Source organism: Bufo gargarizans, chromosome 2 (assembly GCF_014858855.1).
Source record: "Bufo gargarizans isolate SCDJY-AF-19 chromosome 2, ASM1485885v1, whole genome shotgun sequence".
In the NCBI taxonomy this organism is placed as follows: Eukaryota; Metazoa; Chordata; class Amphibia; order Anura; family Bufonidae; genus Bufo; species Bufo gargarizans.
The window spans coordinates 413,036,923-413,055,320 of NC_058081.1; the positions used below are offsets into that span (position 1 = coordinate 413,036,923).

Below are 18,398 nucleotides of genomic sequence, written 5' to 3' on the forward strand. Positions count from 1 at the left end.
GGTTAGCTCACCAGCAGGCCTTCACCTTCATTCTTTTAGAGGGTCAGCTCACCTGCAGGCCCTCACCTAAAATCTTTGAGGGTCAAATCACCAGCAGGCCCTCACCTATAATGTTTTAGAGGGTCAGCTCACCTGCAGGCCCTCACAGTTAGAATTTTAGAGGGTCAGCTCACCAGCAGGCCCTCACTTACAATCTTTTAGAGGGTCATCTCACCTGCATGCAACCACATATAATGTTTCAGAGGGTCAGCTCAACTGCAGGCCCTCACATATAATGTTTTAGAGGGTCATATCACCAGCAGGCCCTCACCTACATTCTTTTAGAGGGTCAGCTCACCTGCATGCCATCACATATAATGTTTTAGGAGCGTGAGCTCACCAGCAGGCCCTCACCTACAATCTTTCAGAGGGTCAGCTCACCTGCAGGCCCTTGCATATAATGTTTTAGAGGGTTAGCTCACCAGCAGGCCTTCACCTTCATTCTTTTAGAGGGTCAGCTCACCTGCAGGCCCTCACCTAAAATCTTTGAGGGTCAGCTCACCAGCAGGCCATCACCTACAATGTTTTAAAAGGCCAGCTCACCTGCAGGCCATCACCTACAATGTTTTAAAAGGCCAGCTCACCTGCAGGCCCTCACAGTTAGAATTTTAGAGGGTCAGCTCACCAGCAGGCCCTCACTTACAATCTTTTAGAGGGTCATCTCACCTGCATGCAACCGCATATAATGTTTCAGAGGATCAGCTCAACTGCAGGCCCTCACATATAATGTTTTAGAGGGTCATATCACCAGCAGGCCCTCACCTACATTCTTTTAGAGGGTCAGCTCACCTGCTGGCCCTCGCATGTAATGTTTTAGAGAGTCAGCTCACCAGCAGGCCCTCACCTACAAGCTTTTAGAAAGTCAACTCAACTGCAGGCCCCCACATATAATGTTTTAGATGGTCAGCTTACCTGCCGAGGCCTCGCAGGTAAGCTGACCCTCTAAAACATTATATGCGAGCAGACGAGCATCCCAAGGTGTTCCACCCAAACACCCGAGCACTTTGGTGCTCGATCAACACTAGTAGCAATCATTCCTCTCACATTCAGTTTGCATCGGCATTTGTAAGGAGGCCGCTACAATCCAGCACCAAAGGATGTGTTCTTATCTATTGTCACTCACACTGTCCGAACATCCCTTATTATTGCACAGTGCTCCAACAATCTTTTGTTATGTTTGGTATCCAAAATTTAATTAAGACATTGTCCTCTTTTTATTAATTTAAAGGTAGTTTAAAAACAATTAGGTCCACAACTTAACCCGTTCTTTAAGCACTATAAGCATTTTTTCAATTGGTCTTTATTGGGTGGAATTACAGAGGAAAGAAAATAAGGAAAAAATAATTCTTGATGTGATCTATAGCCCTCCCAATATCAATGAGGAGATAGAAGATCAACTGTATGCACAAATGGAGCGGGCAATGCAGACTGGCACTTCTCCTCGCTCATGCCAGGTTTAAAAATGGGTGTATGGCATGGGCAGGGAAGGGAATAGGCCTACAGGCCTGTCTCATTTATCAGAAAATGCTCAAAATGTAAGCCAGCTAGAAAGCTGGTTTACATTTAGAACGGTCGCTGGAAGCGCTGAAGTTATGCAGAGGCCGCCACCTCCTCATAACTTTGCGTTCCACCACCAGTGCAGGGGCTTTATTAAGACCAGTGTCTAAAACATTGGTCTTAATTAGAGATATTCATTCCATCATAATAGAAGTCTATGGCCTGCATAACGGACTCTCCTGCATAATGGAAACTGGACGGATCCATTTTGCAACCCGCCACTTTTATTTTGACGGAATTAATAACAGAATGCCTCTAAAGGCATTCTGTTATGCATTCCATCATAGAATTGCGTTATGTCTGTGGTAACAGAATCCATAATGCAATTATGCTTTTACCACCAAACGAATTGTGTGAACGAATGCGTACAGTGGAGGATGCTGGGGCGGACCACATGCACCACAAGGACATCTTACACAAAATGATACATTGTGCAGATGAAAAATATATACATCCACAAATCACTGCAAAAAATGCACCAAAATGATACACAACTGACAATACTAGCCAATTCCCCAAGCCGAATATATTGGCAAAGTTCTCAGCTTTTAACATCGGCTTGGGGAATTGGCTAGTATTGTCAGTTGCGCATCATTTTGGTGCATTTTTGTGCACAATGATTTGTGTATGTATATATATTTTCATCTGCACAATGTATCATTTTGTGTAAGATGTCCTTGTGGTGCATGCGGTCCGCTCCGGCATCCTCCATTGTACGCATTTTTTTGCTGGGGATTGCCGTTATATGCGGATTGCATGGGGAGGAGTTGCTCCACCCATTTATAGACACGCTACAGTGTCTGGGTTTGGAGCATTTCCACCCTTTTTTCAGTGTGTTTTTGCTGCACTCCAGGGCATAGACTGCGAGCAACTATTGTCACATATTGACACTAATGCTAAATGGGAGTGCTTTAAATCTACTTTCGATAAGTATATTGTTAAATACTTTCCTAGAGGTAACAAGTACAAGCGAATAAAATTAAACCCCACATGGCTTACAAATAGTGTAAAAAGCACAATAAATGACAAAAAGAGGGCCTTTACATCTAAGGGAGGACATGATTAACCTGTACAAATATATAAACAGACCATGCAACAAATATTTTGAGAAACTAATTTGTGTTAAACCCCCACAAAAAAACAAGGGGTCACTCCCTATACCTGGAGAAAAATAGACTCATAAAAGGAGACAAACATTCTTTACAGTAAGGGCTGTACATCTGTGGAATAGCCTGCCCCAGGAGCTGGTCACAGAAAATACATTAGATGGCTTGAAAAAGGGGACTTTTTAATTCAAAATGACATTGAGGCTTATAATAATATATAGAAATCAGGTTCTACACATCCTTGCCCTTTGGCCCAACTCCTTTTTAACTGTGTCACGCAATATGATGTGCCCGTAAAAATCCTATTCACCCTAATAGATGTCTATTAGGGTGAATGGGAGAGGGGATCAAAAGATCCCATAGACGAGCACCCTATGGGGGCTAATAGTAAAAAAAAAAGATTTAATAAAAAAACACCAATATATTAAAAGTCACCCCCCTTTCCCAATTCTACATATAAAAGTATGTAAACACCCCAAAAAAATTACATATTAGGTATCATCATGTCCAGAAATGACTGAACTGTTAAAATATAAAATAAAAAAATCCTCTACGGTGAACGCTGTAATAGAAAAAAAAATACACCCAATTCGCCATTTTTTGTCATCTTGTCCGCTAAAATTGAATAACTGTGATCAAAAAGTCATACATACCACAAAAATTGTACTAATAAAAATACAGTTTCCTAGAAAAAAAAAACCCCTCATACAGCTCTGTAGATCGGAATTTGAAAAGTTTTTTTTTTAAAGTAGTAAAACAATTTTGGTGTTGCCGCATTCGTATTTAGCCACAGAATAAGGATGTCAGCTTATTTTGAACGCACAGTGAATGCTGTGATGCCAAAACCACAAAAACCTTGGAGGAATTCTGTTATGTTTTGTGTTTTTTTTTTTTTTCAATTTTGCCAAATTTCATTTTCCCCTTTTTCCAATAAGAGATATGGTAAATTAAATAGTGGCATTAAAAAATGCATTGTGTCCTGCAAAAAAATAAGCCCTCATATAGATATATGAATAAAAAAAAAAAATATGGTTATTGGAACATGGAGAGGAAAAATCCAAAATGCAAAAATGAAAATAGGCCTTGACATTAGGGGTTAAAAGGAAGATGGATAGTGATCCAGGGATCATCTAATAACACTTATCTCTAATTTCCTAATTTCATAAACTCTTATATACAGAAAGCCACATTCTTATCACTAAAATAAGGATTGAGCTATAATGAGTGTTTATATGGTCAGAGAGCAGATATAAGGAGTCCATCAGCTCCATGCCTGACGAAGAGAGATAAAATTCCAATCCTTCTAATAGAGCATCTCAGTTCTGTACAGAGAAAAGGACTCCATATTTTTAATAAAGACCAATTGAAAAAATGATTTTTACCTCATAATGAGTATGATGCAATAGTAAAAAAGGTAAACATATAATTTAATCTGTTCTGTTATACATAGACTTACTGTGCATTCTACTTAGTGTCAACGGGTCTAATATATAGGCACATTTATCTAGTTCACCTGCTGTGCCATTCATACTTAGTTACATAGTTACATTTCTGATTCAATTACTGTACACTATGGCCAACAGACAGTTGCCTGGGCCCTCATATGGAATGGGCAGTGGCAAAATTGTTGCTGTAGCTGGCAGAAGTACCCGCAGAAGAAGGGTTGATGGTAGCAGCAGCCACTGCAACAACAGGCCAGGATTGCCACTGTCATCCAACGGTAATGTTTTCACAAATAAACCAACTCTGTACTGGAATGGTTGACTTCAACATCAGACACACACAGTCAGGAATCGGTGGCTTCCTCTGACACTACACTTAGTTGGCATAGCCCAGGAAAAACCTTTATGCCCTCACCTGTCCTGCAACTGCCTCTTTCTTTTACTGTTCCTTCTGCTTGGGAAGTAATGTATGCTGCTGGCTCTGTTCCACTACTCAGCAAGGACGAGCTTATTGAGGACAGTCATCAGCTACAGGCCAACCCAGATTTGGAGAAGAGGTCTGCTGCATGCTCATTTAGGCATGCAACTAGCGATGATGACAGTCATGGGGGAGCATGAGTTGCAAGTGGTCAGGGACATGGCCATGAGACTGGTAAGAGTGACATAAGTGATGACCAGACAATAGTGGATGACGATGTAGCTGATCGCTGAACAGGTTAATCGACTAACCCCTAGGGCTCATTCAGATGCCGTATGCTGTCCGAAAAAATGCAGATCAATTTTTTTGTCGATTAGATGCTGGTCATATCACTTCTATGGGCCCTTTTCTTCCATTGCATGGCTCAGCAAAAAAATTAAACATGTCCTATACTTGTCAGTGAAAATCGGGACATGGCCTGCAATCCGTTTTTTTTTTTTTGCGGACAGCATACAGCTGTCTGAATGAGCCCTTATAATGATTAATCAGGCGTTGATCAACCAAAATTTCCAGACAACGGTGCATTCTTGCAGTAATAATCTGACTGTAGTGTGCTGCCACATTGGAACATTGTGAAAAATGGCCCATTACTTCTGACAATGTGCTGCTGCCATTATTCTGAAGTTGTCACCCACATGATGCAACACACCTGCTGCCTCTACTGTAATCTGCCACTATCTTGTGCTGTTGCTGCTATCTTCACAGACATCTTGACAGACATCTTCGCGGATGAAACCAGGACTGATTTTATAACAGACATGGAAATATGAAATAGCCCTAACATTTACTGATCATGCCCTAATCGTCTTTAATTATTAAGATCAATGATAAAAAATGATTTCATCATTTATCGCTGATCTTTGCTAGGCTAATTATCATTTAGTGAATTTTAGCGATAATTCGTCAGTGCAAATATTTATTAAACCAATCTTGTGGTATATGTTATTCAGATAAAATATGCACTAGTATCTTGAATATGTGTCATAATTAGAGTTCAGCGTATCCGAACCCGGACTTTTTCACAGAAGTTCGGGTTTGGGTGATTTTATTATTTTCCGTTACAACATGGTTATGATGGAAAATAATAGCATTCTAAAAACAGAATGCTAAATAAAATGTCTATTGAGGGATAAAAAAAACTAAAAAAACTCACCTCATCCACTTGATCGCGCAGCCGCTATCTTCTTTTCTTCAAGACTTGCAAAAGGACCTGCGGTGATGTCACTGCGCTCACCACGTGGTGAGCGTGGTGATGTCACCACAGGTCCTTTTGCAGGTCCTGAAGAAAAGAAGATACCGGCTGCGCGTTCAAGTGGATGAGGTGAGTTGTTGTTTTTTTAACCTCTTAATAGACATTTTATTTAGCATTCTGTTTTAAGAATGCTATTATTTTCCGTTATAACCATGTTATAACGGAAAATAATAAAGTGAAGTTTGGGTCCCCATTGACTTAAATGGGGTCCAGGTTTGGGTGAAGTTCAAGTCCCAAACCCGAACTTTGACCTGAAGTTCGGCCGAACACGGCGAACCCGAACTTCCGTGGGTTTGCTCAACCCTTATCATAATGCAAAATGTTATTGTTTTAAACTAATGCATTTTTTTTTCCTTCAGAACTTTTACAAAGATATTAATCGAGAAGCAATGTACATAAGGTAAAATATTATTGGATTTGGGTTTATTGGACATTTGAAAATAAAAATCTGCATTACTTGCATGAACATTCAATGGCTAGTACAATTATCGATATAGCCGTATGAGATCATGTGTTTTGTGGGACAATTTGTAGTGTTTGGAGTATTCATAACTTATTGTTTAACTTTTATTATCTCTTTTTTGAGGGGAAATGAAAAAACAGCCACTGAGGTTTTTTTTTTATTATACATTTTGTGGCATTTATGCATAAATAACATTATAGCCTTATTTTCTGGGTCAGTACAATTACAGTGATACCAAATACATATTTTTTTTTTTTTAATTTTACTACTTTTGCAAGATGGTGTATTTTTGATATTTTTTTATTATTAAAATTGTTTTTGAACTTTTTCAACCATTAACTAGTCCCAGAAATATGCAATATTTTTATCGCTTCAACAATGCACTCTACAGCTTATAAAAATGCATTATACTGTCAGTTCTATACTGACTTAAACCAGCAGGCTGTGCCACAGAAATATGCTGAAAACAGGCCTGAGCCTATATTAGGCCTAGGCTGCAATACCAGGACACCCCATGATTTATTTTGTGGTGTACTGATAGGAGACAAAGGGAGTCAGTTCAATATGTAACCACTTAGATGCTGCAGTTGCTAATGACTCTGGTGTCTAAGGGGCTCAATTCTCCGAATCTGCACTCCTACCGCTCTAGGCCTTTAGAGCAGAGGTCCAGCTCTTATATGAGAGCCAAGTCACCGGTCTCCAGGGCACGCGAGACCCATGCAGTGCTTAGACTGGGTCAACGTAAAAAGGCAAACCTAGCAATTAACTAATGTGTATGGAGGCCTCTCAGTTCTACCCTAAAAGATGATGTCAGACAATAAAAAAATTTAAGTACTTAGATTTTTAATGTCTGATCCTTTTGGTTTTCCTGAACGATAAGCCACTGCCAGAGGTTGGCTTGCAGCAGATTTCTCTACTCCCCTCATTAAAGGGGTTGTCCGGGTTCAGAGCTGAACCCGGATATACCCTTATTTTCACCCCGGCAGCCCCCCTGAGCCTAGCATCGGAGCATCTCATGCTCCGATGCGCTCCAGTGCCCTGCGCTAGATCGCGCAGGGCACGGGCTCTTTTGTTTTCAATAACACACTGCCGGGCGGTAACTTCCGCCCAGCAGTGTGTTCGGTGACGTCACCGGCTCTGAGGGGCGGGCTTTAGCTCTGCCCTAGCTGTTTTACTGGCTAGGGCAGAGCCAAATCCCGCCCATCAGTGCCGGTGACGTCACCGGGGTTTCTGTCAGCCCCAGGGAGAGCCCCGGTACGTCACCGGAACTCTGAAAAATGCCTTTGCCCTGTGCAATTTAGCGCAGGGCAAAGGAGAGCATCAGAGCATGAACTGCTCTGATGCTCATGTCAGGGGGGCTGCCTAGGTGAAAATGGAGGGCTGTCCAGGTTCAGCTCTGAACCTGGACAACCCCTTTAAAAACACATACTGAACATGTTTGGTCAAGCCGACCATGTCGACCGGGGGCAGGAAAACTAGTGAGAGTGTGTGGCTCCTGAGACATAAGATGGTGGCTGCTTGCTATACCAGCATTAGACTAGCAAGAACCAGGAACTACCCACAATGCCTTGGGACTCCCATAATGCATAGGAAAAATAGGCTGGATGAAATACATAAACTCATCAGTAGATGGTGCTGTTACTATACAATGTAATGCACATAAATTACAACACAGGTAATGCAATGTCAAACTGATAAACACACAAACAACTGGATCTGCATCTGGGAACAGAACACTCCCCGCTTGACGTCAACCGACGTCACTATTGTATTTGTTGGGTGCAAACAGTAGAACAAGTTCCCCTACTAGTCTGAAGAACAATTTGGTCTCTCCCTGTCTCTGTATTTTCAATTCTACTTTGCGTATAATTCCGTCCTTACTTGGGAATGTCTTAGTCACAAGCGGCCTAACGGCCACTCATTTCTTCCTGACTGGCAGTCTTTCATTAGTACTACATCGCCGGCCTGGAGGTTAGACTTGCTGGTTTACCGCTTTATCCTCGTTTGCAGAGTGGGAATGTATTGCTTTTTCCACTTGTCCCAGAATGAGTTTGAGAGACTCTGTACTTGTCTCCATCGATTCCCATAAACATCTTTGGAATTAAATTCTCCAGGTGGAGCACAAATTTGTTTAGTCTTTTGAGTAAGCAGTGTGGCGGGTGTAAGAACTGTTGGGTCATCAGGTCTATGCAAAAAGTTAGGGCCTGTAAACCGAATCGTATCCTTGAGACAGTCAACAGCGACGGATCTAGTTGCTTGGTCCAGAGGGTTGAGATGTGTAGGTACATATTTCCCATTGTTCGTAAAAGGTAGATCTTTGGATCCTTAGAACTCTGTTGTTGACGTAGACATTGAAGTGTTTAGCTTCATTACAGATATATCCAAGTACTATCTTGCTATCGGTATAGAACTCAGAGTCTTTAATCTCCAGGTCCATTTCTGCAGTGATGAGTTCAGCTAACTGCGCCGCTGACACTGCGGCTCATAGTTCCAGGCGTGGTATTGTGTGTTCCTGGAGTGGCGTTAGTTTCGCTTTACTCATGACGAACCCTACATGGCATTGTCCGCTGGTATCTAATATCTTCAAGTAAACTACAGCCGCAATTGCTTTGACTGAAGCATCGCAGAAAACACAAAGTTTTTGTGTCTCAACCTTGGTAGTTGGTACAGAAACATATGGACGAGCTATGTGAAGATCCGATAAGGCTGTAAGGGAATTCTTCCAGGCCATCCACGTGGTTCTTTCCTTCATGGGAAGGGGAGTATCCCAGTTCGACTCTTCTCTGGTGAAGTCTCTTAACATAGGTTTACCTTCGATGAGTATAGGAGCTGCAAATCCCAGTGGGTCATATGAACTGCTTATGGCCGACAGTACTCCTCTGCGAGTAAAGGGTTTTTCTTCTTTGCTAACCTGAAAAGTGAAAGTATCAGCTTTTATGTCGGAAAAAGGCCTCGTTGCATCGGAGGTGAGTCACAGCCTAGATCTAAATCCTTTAAGTCTTCTGAATGGTCCTGAGAAGGAAAGGCTTCCATCAATTTCTGGCTGTTAGAAACGATCTTGTGTAGCCTTAGGTTAGATAGAGAGAGCATCTCCTGGGTTCTCTTAAGAAGACTGATTGCAGTCTCGTCTGAGGGCATTGATTTCAGACAGTCATCCACATAGAAGTCCTTCTCTACAAAGAGTCTGACATCAGCTCCTACTTTTTGAGCTGTGCGTCTTAATCCATAGATGGTGACTGCAAGAGAAGGACTATTGCCGAAGATGTGAACTTACATACGATACTCTGTAACATCTTTAGAACCATAGGAATCTCAAGAAATTTCTATGTTCCTTCTTAACTAGGAAGCAGTGCAACACCTGTTGGATATCAGCCATGAATGCAATTGTCACAGTCTTTGGTATGAGCTGGGACACTTATGCCACGCTTGCTGTTGCCTGTGGCAACGTGTTGCTGTTTCAGCATGCGGGGGCAGTGCCATGGCCTTTGTGGTGTGTGCCGTGACATGGTTGCCTTGCATGTTGTTGCCTGCGGCAACATGTAGCTTTTTATGCTGGTGAATGCACTTCCCCTTTCAGTTGTTTCCTCCTCTGTCCGATGCTGGAGGGGCTAACCACCTTGTTGGGTGTAGTCACTAGGTGCTTCATCTTACCTGTGGCTAGAGGCCAGGAGTCAGTGGTACTCCAGACATGGTGTGTGTTGGAGTTATGCTCCTTGTCTTCATGTTCAATCTCCCAGAGTGAGGGCCTCCTAGTGAGATTTCGATGTCTCCAGCAATGTCATCCCAGTGTCTCCTTCCCTTCCTGTCCCTATTTGTATGGAGTGGGTTATGTTCAGGATGTTTGTATGTCTAGTTTGGTGTTACATATCTGGTGGTGTTTCGTGTCATGTTTACTAGACATTCCCCTGTCTCATGTTATTGCAGCTATGGTGTCCTGGGTTTCTGTATGGTTTGTGGTGTGTGCTGTGTCCTTTAATGTTGGTGTGGACAGCAGCACTAGTGCACGGGTTCCAGTCAGTGTGTCTGTGGCAGGTAAGTGTGTTATTGGTTTTGCTTACCTGCCATCTCCTTATGCAGCCTGGCCTCAGATAGAGACTTCTGTTCCTCCATGACTGGGATGAACAAATCGTCTCTTCCCTGCTCCTTGGTGAGGGATTACCCGGGCAACTTAGGGTCTATAGGAATCCAGAGTATAAGTCGTCCTACCATACGGTGGGGAGTTAGGGAGAGGATTAGGGATGTTGTAGGAGGTGACCTGCTCCCTTATTACTCCTTTTCGGCAAGGCTGATCCCCTTTTGCCCTTTGACACCGCACAGTGGGGGGTTTACCCCGTTCCCCGCAGTGACAGTATGACCACCAAGGCTCCTTGCTTGTTGCCTTCGGAAGAGGGCCCAGCATGTGTCGCCTGCCGTTTTTCTGGCGCACATGCTTATCCTCCGGAGGGAGGGTGAGAGGTGAGACACTGTTATCAGTGAAGTTCCCTGTGACTGTTGGTTGCAGTAGGTGGGAACCGTCACTTGTGTTTGCGTTTCTCCTCGTCCATTTCTCAGTGGTTCAGGTGCTTGTGTTGTGTGCTGACTGCATTCCTGTGGTGTGCTGGTTGGGAATGCTTTCTGGCAGCGACCTTGTGTGAACTGGGTTTGAAGTGGCAACAGCAAGCGTGACATAAGTGTCACAGCGCACACCAAAGGCCGTGACAGCAATGCAGTCTCTGCAAAAACTGAGAAGCACTTCTATGAGCTTGTTGTTTAGATCCGGGCCTGACAGCAAAACGTTGTTCAATGATATGCCTTCACACTTGGCACTTGAGTCAAACACTACTCTGATCTGACCTGGCTTCTTCGGGTGATATACCCCAAACATGGGCAGGTACCAGTGCTCTTCTGAGTCTTGAAGTGTGGGTCCTAACTCTGCTTGACCGTTCCAGAATATCTTTTCCATGAAGGTAAAGAAGTGGAAAAGATATTGTTTGAAAATGTGTTCTCTATTGTTGGGTAAGCGTTGTCTTTGAGGCTTAAAGGGTAGAGGTGCAACCCAGCTTTTTGTCTCGTCCTGCACCATTCCCTGCTCCATTATATCTAGGAACAGTCTATCTTAGAATGACATCGCTATACGATTATCTTCTTTAGTCTTGCGGAAGACTGTGGATCCCAGGTGGTCTTGATTGGCATCCCAGAGGAAGTCATCGTAGGCAGGACTTGCAAGGGTACCTGGTGATGAAGTGATTTGAGGCAGTTCCTTTCTGAAGAAGTGATTTTCGCATGGTTGGAGATGGGCGTCGATTCTCAAGTGTACTGGTAAGCATGCTGTTGACAGTTGTTGGTTTGTGCCCACCTCCCAGACAGACTTCTCCTACAATGACCCATCCTAGGTCAAGTCTCTGGGTGTATGGAGCATTGTGAGGTCCATTGATCTGCTATCCAAACCTTGCGGACCTGTAGGATATCCCTCCTGAGGAGTAAGACTATCTGAGCCTCAGGATCAAGGTTCGGGATCAGGTGTCTTACACGCTTCAGGTGAGGCTGATGCGCTGCTACTTCTGGAGTGGGTATCTCGGACTTGTTGTCAGGAATCTGTTTACATTCCAGTATAGCTGGTAAAGGCAGACGCACTAGACCATCGCTGGACTCAACTATGTAGCCAATTGCCTCCTTCGGGCTGTTTCCACAGTACCAGCACAAGTTCTTAGAAAGTAGGGGGCACCGGGTCCTCTGATGTCGAAGCTATCAAAGAAGGCAGGCTTCGTTAACGACTTGTTACTTTGATCGTCTAGAATTGCATACACTTTGCTTTGGTCATCTGCTGGGTAAACCTTCACTAGGGAGATTTTAGAGGAGGATCTGCCTCCTCTGAGGTCTCTGCAAACCTCTGTACATTTAGAAGCAACTTCCAAAGTGTCAGTATTTGTGTCCTTCAGCTCCCCGCTATGCTCTTGGGTTTTGGGTGAAGCCCACGAATGTGGGCCAGGGTGTAGAGCTGTGTTATGATTTGTGCTGGCACATTTGGCACACTTTGCACTAACCATACATGACCCACTTCTCTTGCAGGTTGTATGGGAGCTTCTGAACTATGGGATTCACACCTGTAGCAGCGTTAAGGAATGTCAATCCCACCAGATCCCCTTCTGCCTTTGCTACACTCAGCACCATTTATAAGTCACTTAACTCTCTAAGCTTTGAATAGCCTTTGTTCGCTATTTTAGGAAAGTCCTCAATTCTCTTAAATAAGGAGCCTTCTATGACCTCAGCTGCGCCATAAACCTCATCAAGTCTATCCCAGACTCTTTTTAGACCAACTTCTGGATAATTTACATTTACGTCTCTAATCCTTCTAGCGTGTTCGGTGGACTCATTTCCCAGCCATTTTACCAGGAGATCCAGTTCCTCACTACATGACAGACCTAAGTCTCTGGTGGCATTTTGGAAGGAAGCTCGCCACGTTCGATAGTTCTCAGCGCGGTTGCTGAACTTTACAAGTCTGAACTTTACAAGTTTCGACGTTACCAGCTCACGTCGAGCAAGGAACTTGGCAAAGTCCATTGTGGCTTTATTGGTGTTGGAAGCGGCTAGTGTTGTGTTGTCAGAGTGAATGTGTGGTGCGCGGCCATACCTGTTGGAAGTCTCTGGTTTAATCTGGTCTGTTTAATACCGTTCTGAAGTGAAGGGCATCTCTCTTAGCAGGGGCGGATTTCTGATTCTCTGTTCTGGAGAGAAGTGGTTGTATGCGGTTTTACTCTGATGTGTATTTTCTAGTCTGCTGCAAGGAGACTGATAGTCGACTTTCTGTTGATCCAAATAAGCAGGTTGGCTTGGCTTGTCAACAAACCGCTTTGTATTAAGCTGTAGATCTGGGTCGTCGTCTGACTTGAAATGTTTATAGACGTATTGTAAGGTACGCTGTTCTGGATCTTGGTATTCAAGGTCTGGCTGGAGAATACTGCGATGACTCTTGGTTTCTATATGTTCTGTGGCTTCTAGAAATTCTGCTTCTGCTATGGCAGCAACTGTCTCTTTTTCAGCATCGAGTTTTACTAGAGTTGCTTCAAGTTGCTCTTTCTCCAGCTTTATCTGCAGTGAAGCTGGATTTTGCCTTTGCAGCTTCTGCTTTTGCACGGGCAATGGCGGCAGCTTCTCTGATCGATGTCCTGTTAGAGCCACTTATCTGTACTTTGTCTTTATGGAAGATGCTTGACTATTAGACATGTTGTGACTGTTAGGAGACTGCTGCAATATCCCTAAGTAGGCTCTGCATGGATAATGGTGGGCTCCATATAGTCTGATATTCGGTGCGACTGTTAGGAGGCTGCTTCGATATCCATATGCAGGCTCTGCGTACGATAATGGCGGGCTCTGTCTAGTCTGATCTTCTAAGCTTGTTCTCAGCAGTCGTTTCACTGCTGTCTTCAGCAGTTATTCACTGAGCTTGTTCTCAGCAGTCATTTCACTATACTGTCCTTATACACGTTATAAACAAGAAAAAGACAAAAAAACACAGCGCCTCATGTGTGGTAACGTCTTATAGATAATATAGTTTTACGGTGCGTATTTCGCTTACCGGATTTTGTTGTGAAAAGTCACAACAGCTGAAGGTGCTTGGCTGGTATATTTCCCCACCAGCGTTAGGGGATGCCGTGCTGCTGCCTGGGTCTCTTCCCGTCCAGAAGTTCCAAGGAAGTAAATATGCAGAAAATTTAAAAAGGTTTCAGACCACTATCCGGCGCTGCAAGCTTAAAGATCACTCCTTGAGATGAATAGGATTCTTTTTATTATTAAAGTCTAATAATAAAAAGAATCCTATTCATCTCAAGGAGTGATCTTTAAGCTTGCAGCGCCGGATAGTGGTCTGAAACCTTTTTAAATTTTCTGCTTATACACGTTAGCACAGTGTGTAATCTGACATGTAGCTAAACCTTCTCTGTCTTGATAAGAAGATAAAACTGTACTGCTTTAACTTTCTCTTTATTGATAGTAGATTGACAGGAAAGGTGAAACTACAGATTAAAAACAGTAGTATTTTAGAACATAAATATCCATGGTACATGGCATAAGACATAGAATAATCTGCTATACACGCAATACGCAGCCACACCTCCAAATACATACTGCTAATTTTAATTATTGCAGAAAAATGTTTTAATTTAAGACAAGTAATATATGCAACAATGCAAATACATTAGTTTGAATTGTGGGAGTATATGGATTGATAAAATGAGACATGTTTAGGTGAAGAAGATATGCAGATATTATTTATGCTTATGCCCAAGTTACATGTTTTCTTTTCTTTTTTCAAGATACCTATACAAGCTTAGAGACCTCCACTTGGACTGTGAGAACTATACAGAGGCTGCATATACTCTTTTGCTACACACAAGACTCCTAACGGTGATTGCACGTTTAAAAAGGACATTGTTTTATTTGTAGTGCTTGGTGTAGAAGTCTCTTGGGATCATTTATCAAACTGGTATAAAGTAGAACTGGCTTAGTGGCCCGTAGCAACCAATCAGATTCCACCTTTCATTGTGGACAGCTCCTTTGGAAAATAAAAGCTGAAATCTGATTAGTTGCTACGGGCCACTGAGCCAGTTCTACTTTATACCAGTTTGATAAATCACCCCATCTGTGTCTGTCTAAATGATTTATTTTTTTCTTTATAGAATTCCCAGCTAGATAGTTAGCTTTTATTTACAGCAACATTATTTGAAAATGTCTATATGTGTATAAGTTTGTCTATGGGAGCATAAACTAATAGCAGGGTCATAGTAATATGTCCATTCATCCCATTTAAAGCAGAACAGATCTCTTTCTGCTATTTCATTCCTAGCATAAGAAAGTTAATAATAAGCTTAACTTGAATATTCTTATTATTATGTCCTGCATACAGTATTTAATCATAAATATTTGGATATTGCTAATATTACAGATTTTAAACACATTGTAAGGATTTACTGTTTGTCCCAGCATTCATGCGTATGGGTGTAATATGGCTCCAACCACCCTTCAAGTTTTAGTCTATGGGGCCCATACTTTATCCATGTTACTGATTTTATCCAAAATACCACATGAATGCAACAATGGCTCTCCAGACTTATATGGTCACTACTTATTCTACAACAAATAAATGTGCTTCAAATAACATATTTAGAATAGAATGCTATTAGTATAAGATACAGAAGACCTAAATATTAGTAACATACAGTATCATTCACTAAGGAAAGCCTATGGGGAAGGGGCTGTTCGGGGGTTATGGGGGGAAATTGCCAGTATGTGGTCTATGTATAACGTAGAAAATATGTATAAAATAACTCAAATATGTTAACAATTTGTGCACAGATAAAAAAAGAGATGAGTAAGTACCAAATAAAATCTCAACTGATGCATAAAAACTACCACTAATAGGGCCTCATGCACACGACTGTATGTATTTTCCGTCAGTGTGCATTCTGTATTTTGCAGAGCGGAATAGCTGGCTCCTAATAGAACAGTCCTATCTGTGTCCATTATAATAGGACATGTTCTATTTTTTTGCAGAACAGACATGCAGATGTATGGAAACGGAATGCACACGGAGTAACCCCTGTTTTTTGTTTGTTTTTGCGGACCCATTGAAATTATTGGTTCCACATAAGGTCCGCAAAAAAAACGGAACAGACATGGAAAGAAAACATATTTGAAACTAGCTATAAATGAAACTAGGCATACTGTATGTGTTATGCAGATACTTTTGGAAGAAAGAAGAGACCGAGGGGATATGATAGAAACTTTTAAATACATAAAGGGAATCAACTCGGTAAAGGAGGAGAGCATATTTAAAAGAAGAAAAACTACCACAAGAGGACACAGTTTTAAATTAGAGGGGCAAAGGTTTAAAAGTAATATAAGGAAGTATTACTTTACTGAGAGAGTAGTGGATGCATGGAATAGCCTTCCTGCAGAAGTGGTAGCTGCAAATACAGTGAAGGAATTTAAGCATGCATGGGATAGGCATAAGGCTATCCTTCATATAAGATAGGGCCAGGGACTATTCATAGGATTCAGATATATTGGGCAGACTAGATGGGCCAAATGGTTCTTATCTGCCGACACATTCTATGTTTCTATGTTTCTATGTTATCAACAGTCATCTCCTGGAAGACTTAAACCCAACATAGTTGTTAGATCTGCTAATCTTTATATATATGCTATACAGTTCTCGTTAAGATTTCAACTATTTATGTATTACTGTAAGTCACTGGAGCCAAATAGATGCTGTTTTATATGTGCAAAAATGCCAATGTGAATAATATGTGCTGGCACTAGATGCCTTTCACCACGCCAAGGTATGTGGGTTACTGTGGTAATATTTTCATTACAGGCATGTGTCCTACGGCTGCCGCTGCACTGCTCACCCACTCCAACTCTCTTGTTGCTGGAGAGCAGTCCCACCTACCGGGGCCATTATCAATGGGGGAGATTTATCAAACTGGTGTAAAGTCCATAGCAACCAATCAGTTTCCACCTTTAATTTTTCAAAGCTTCTTTGGAAAATGAAAGGTGGAATCTGATTGGTTGCTAAGGGCAACTAAACCAGTTCTACTTTACACCAGTTTGATAAATTTCCCCCTATGTAACTATGGAACCTATACTCAAAAAATCATAACACAGATTTCCAAGGAAACCACTATGGTTTCCCATCTATATCCTTAGTTGGCTGGGCCCCTTCCTGCAAGAATAACACCCCTCTGTGCACCTTACTGGCTCATTTGCTTACCAAATAAACTGGATTTTCAGAAGATAGAAAACAACTATTGCTGAAACAAAGCCACATCTGGAAATAAGGTATTAAGTGCTATTAGGGTATGGCTTTACTTCAATAGTGATTATCCTGGTGACAGATTTCCTTTAAGTCCATTGGGGATGAGGGGCTGGAATTCATATATTTAATAGGACCCTATGCTCTTAAGTTGTTGAAAAATTAGGGGCACATTTATTAAGACTGGCGTTAAGATACTGGTCTTAATAAAGCCCTACAGCTGGCGGTGGATTGCCAAAGTTATGAAGAAGCGCTGCCTCTACATCACTTCGGCGGATCCTCCGCCAGTTATCAATGTAAGACATCTTCCTAGCTGTCTTATATTTAGACCTTTCTGTCTGTCCCATGCCATGCCCCCAATTTTAGACCTGGTATAAACGGGGAAAAGTCAGAGATTGTGGCACAACTAACCATTGTGATGCAATCTGCACCTGAAATGCGCCTAATATAGGCGTGTTTCAGTATAATAAATGATCCCCGAACTGAATAACTTGTATATTACTCTATTAACATTTCCCATGAAATTGTTTAAAATGGACTGTTAGAAGCAAGTTAGCTAGAATGTTTGTAGTATCCTATTCTGATGTTGTACAGGTTTTCAGCAATTAGTTTTTTCAGGGATCTAGATGCGCACTGTTTATAGCAATGACACTGGATGCAATAAATGACCCCCTGGCAGTTAGAAATTGTCACGTAGTGAAAAGTGAGGCCCTGACCTTTGCCAGCACCACTGTTTCTACCTGTTTGCACAATCCGCCCTAAATGACAGCCGACAACTGGACAACAGTGCCTTTCTAAGTGCACTAAGTGCAGATACACAGAATGGATAACTGACAGGATGGGTTAGAACTAGGGATGAGCGAACTCGAACTGTATAGTTCGGGTTCGTACCGAATTTTGGGGTGTCCGTGACACGGACCCGAACCCGGACATTTTCGTAAAAGTCCGGGTTCGGGTTCGGTGTTCGTCGCTTTCTTCGCGCTTTTGTGACGCTTTCTTGGCGCTTTTTGAAAGGCTGCAAAGCAGCCAATCAACAAGCGTCATACTACTTGCCCCAAGAGGCCATCACAGCCATGCCTACTATTGGCATGGCTGTGATTGGCCAGAGCACCATGTGACCCAGCCTCTATTTAAGCTGGAGTCACATAGCGCCGCCCGTCACTCTGCTCTGATTAGCGTAGGGAGAGGTTGCGGCTGCGACAGTAGGGCGAGATTAGGCAGATTAACTCCTCCAAAGGACTTGATTAACTGATCGATCTGCAGCTGTGTATC

The 18,398-nt window shown here is 42.3% G+C and overlaps 1 protein-coding gene across 3 annotated transcripts in view; it reads left to right on the forward strand.

Annotated features, from left to right (window-relative positions):
• The window catches only part of DOCK2 (dedicator of cytokinesis 2), a 1,177,826-nt gene that overhangs the window by 880,316 nt on the left and 279,112 nt on the right, over positions 1 to 18,398 (forward strand). For all 3 annotated transcript variants that reach the window (XM_044280877.1, XM_044280878.1, XM_044280879.1), the window contains 2 exons: positions 6,234 to 6,274; positions 14,629 to 14,719. In XM_044280877.1, coding sequence (XP_044136812.1) covers positions 6,234 to 6,274; positions 14,629 to 14,719 — 132 coding nt within the window. The remainder of the gene's footprint in view (positions 1 to 6,233; positions 6,275 to 14,628; positions 14,720 to 18,398) is intronic.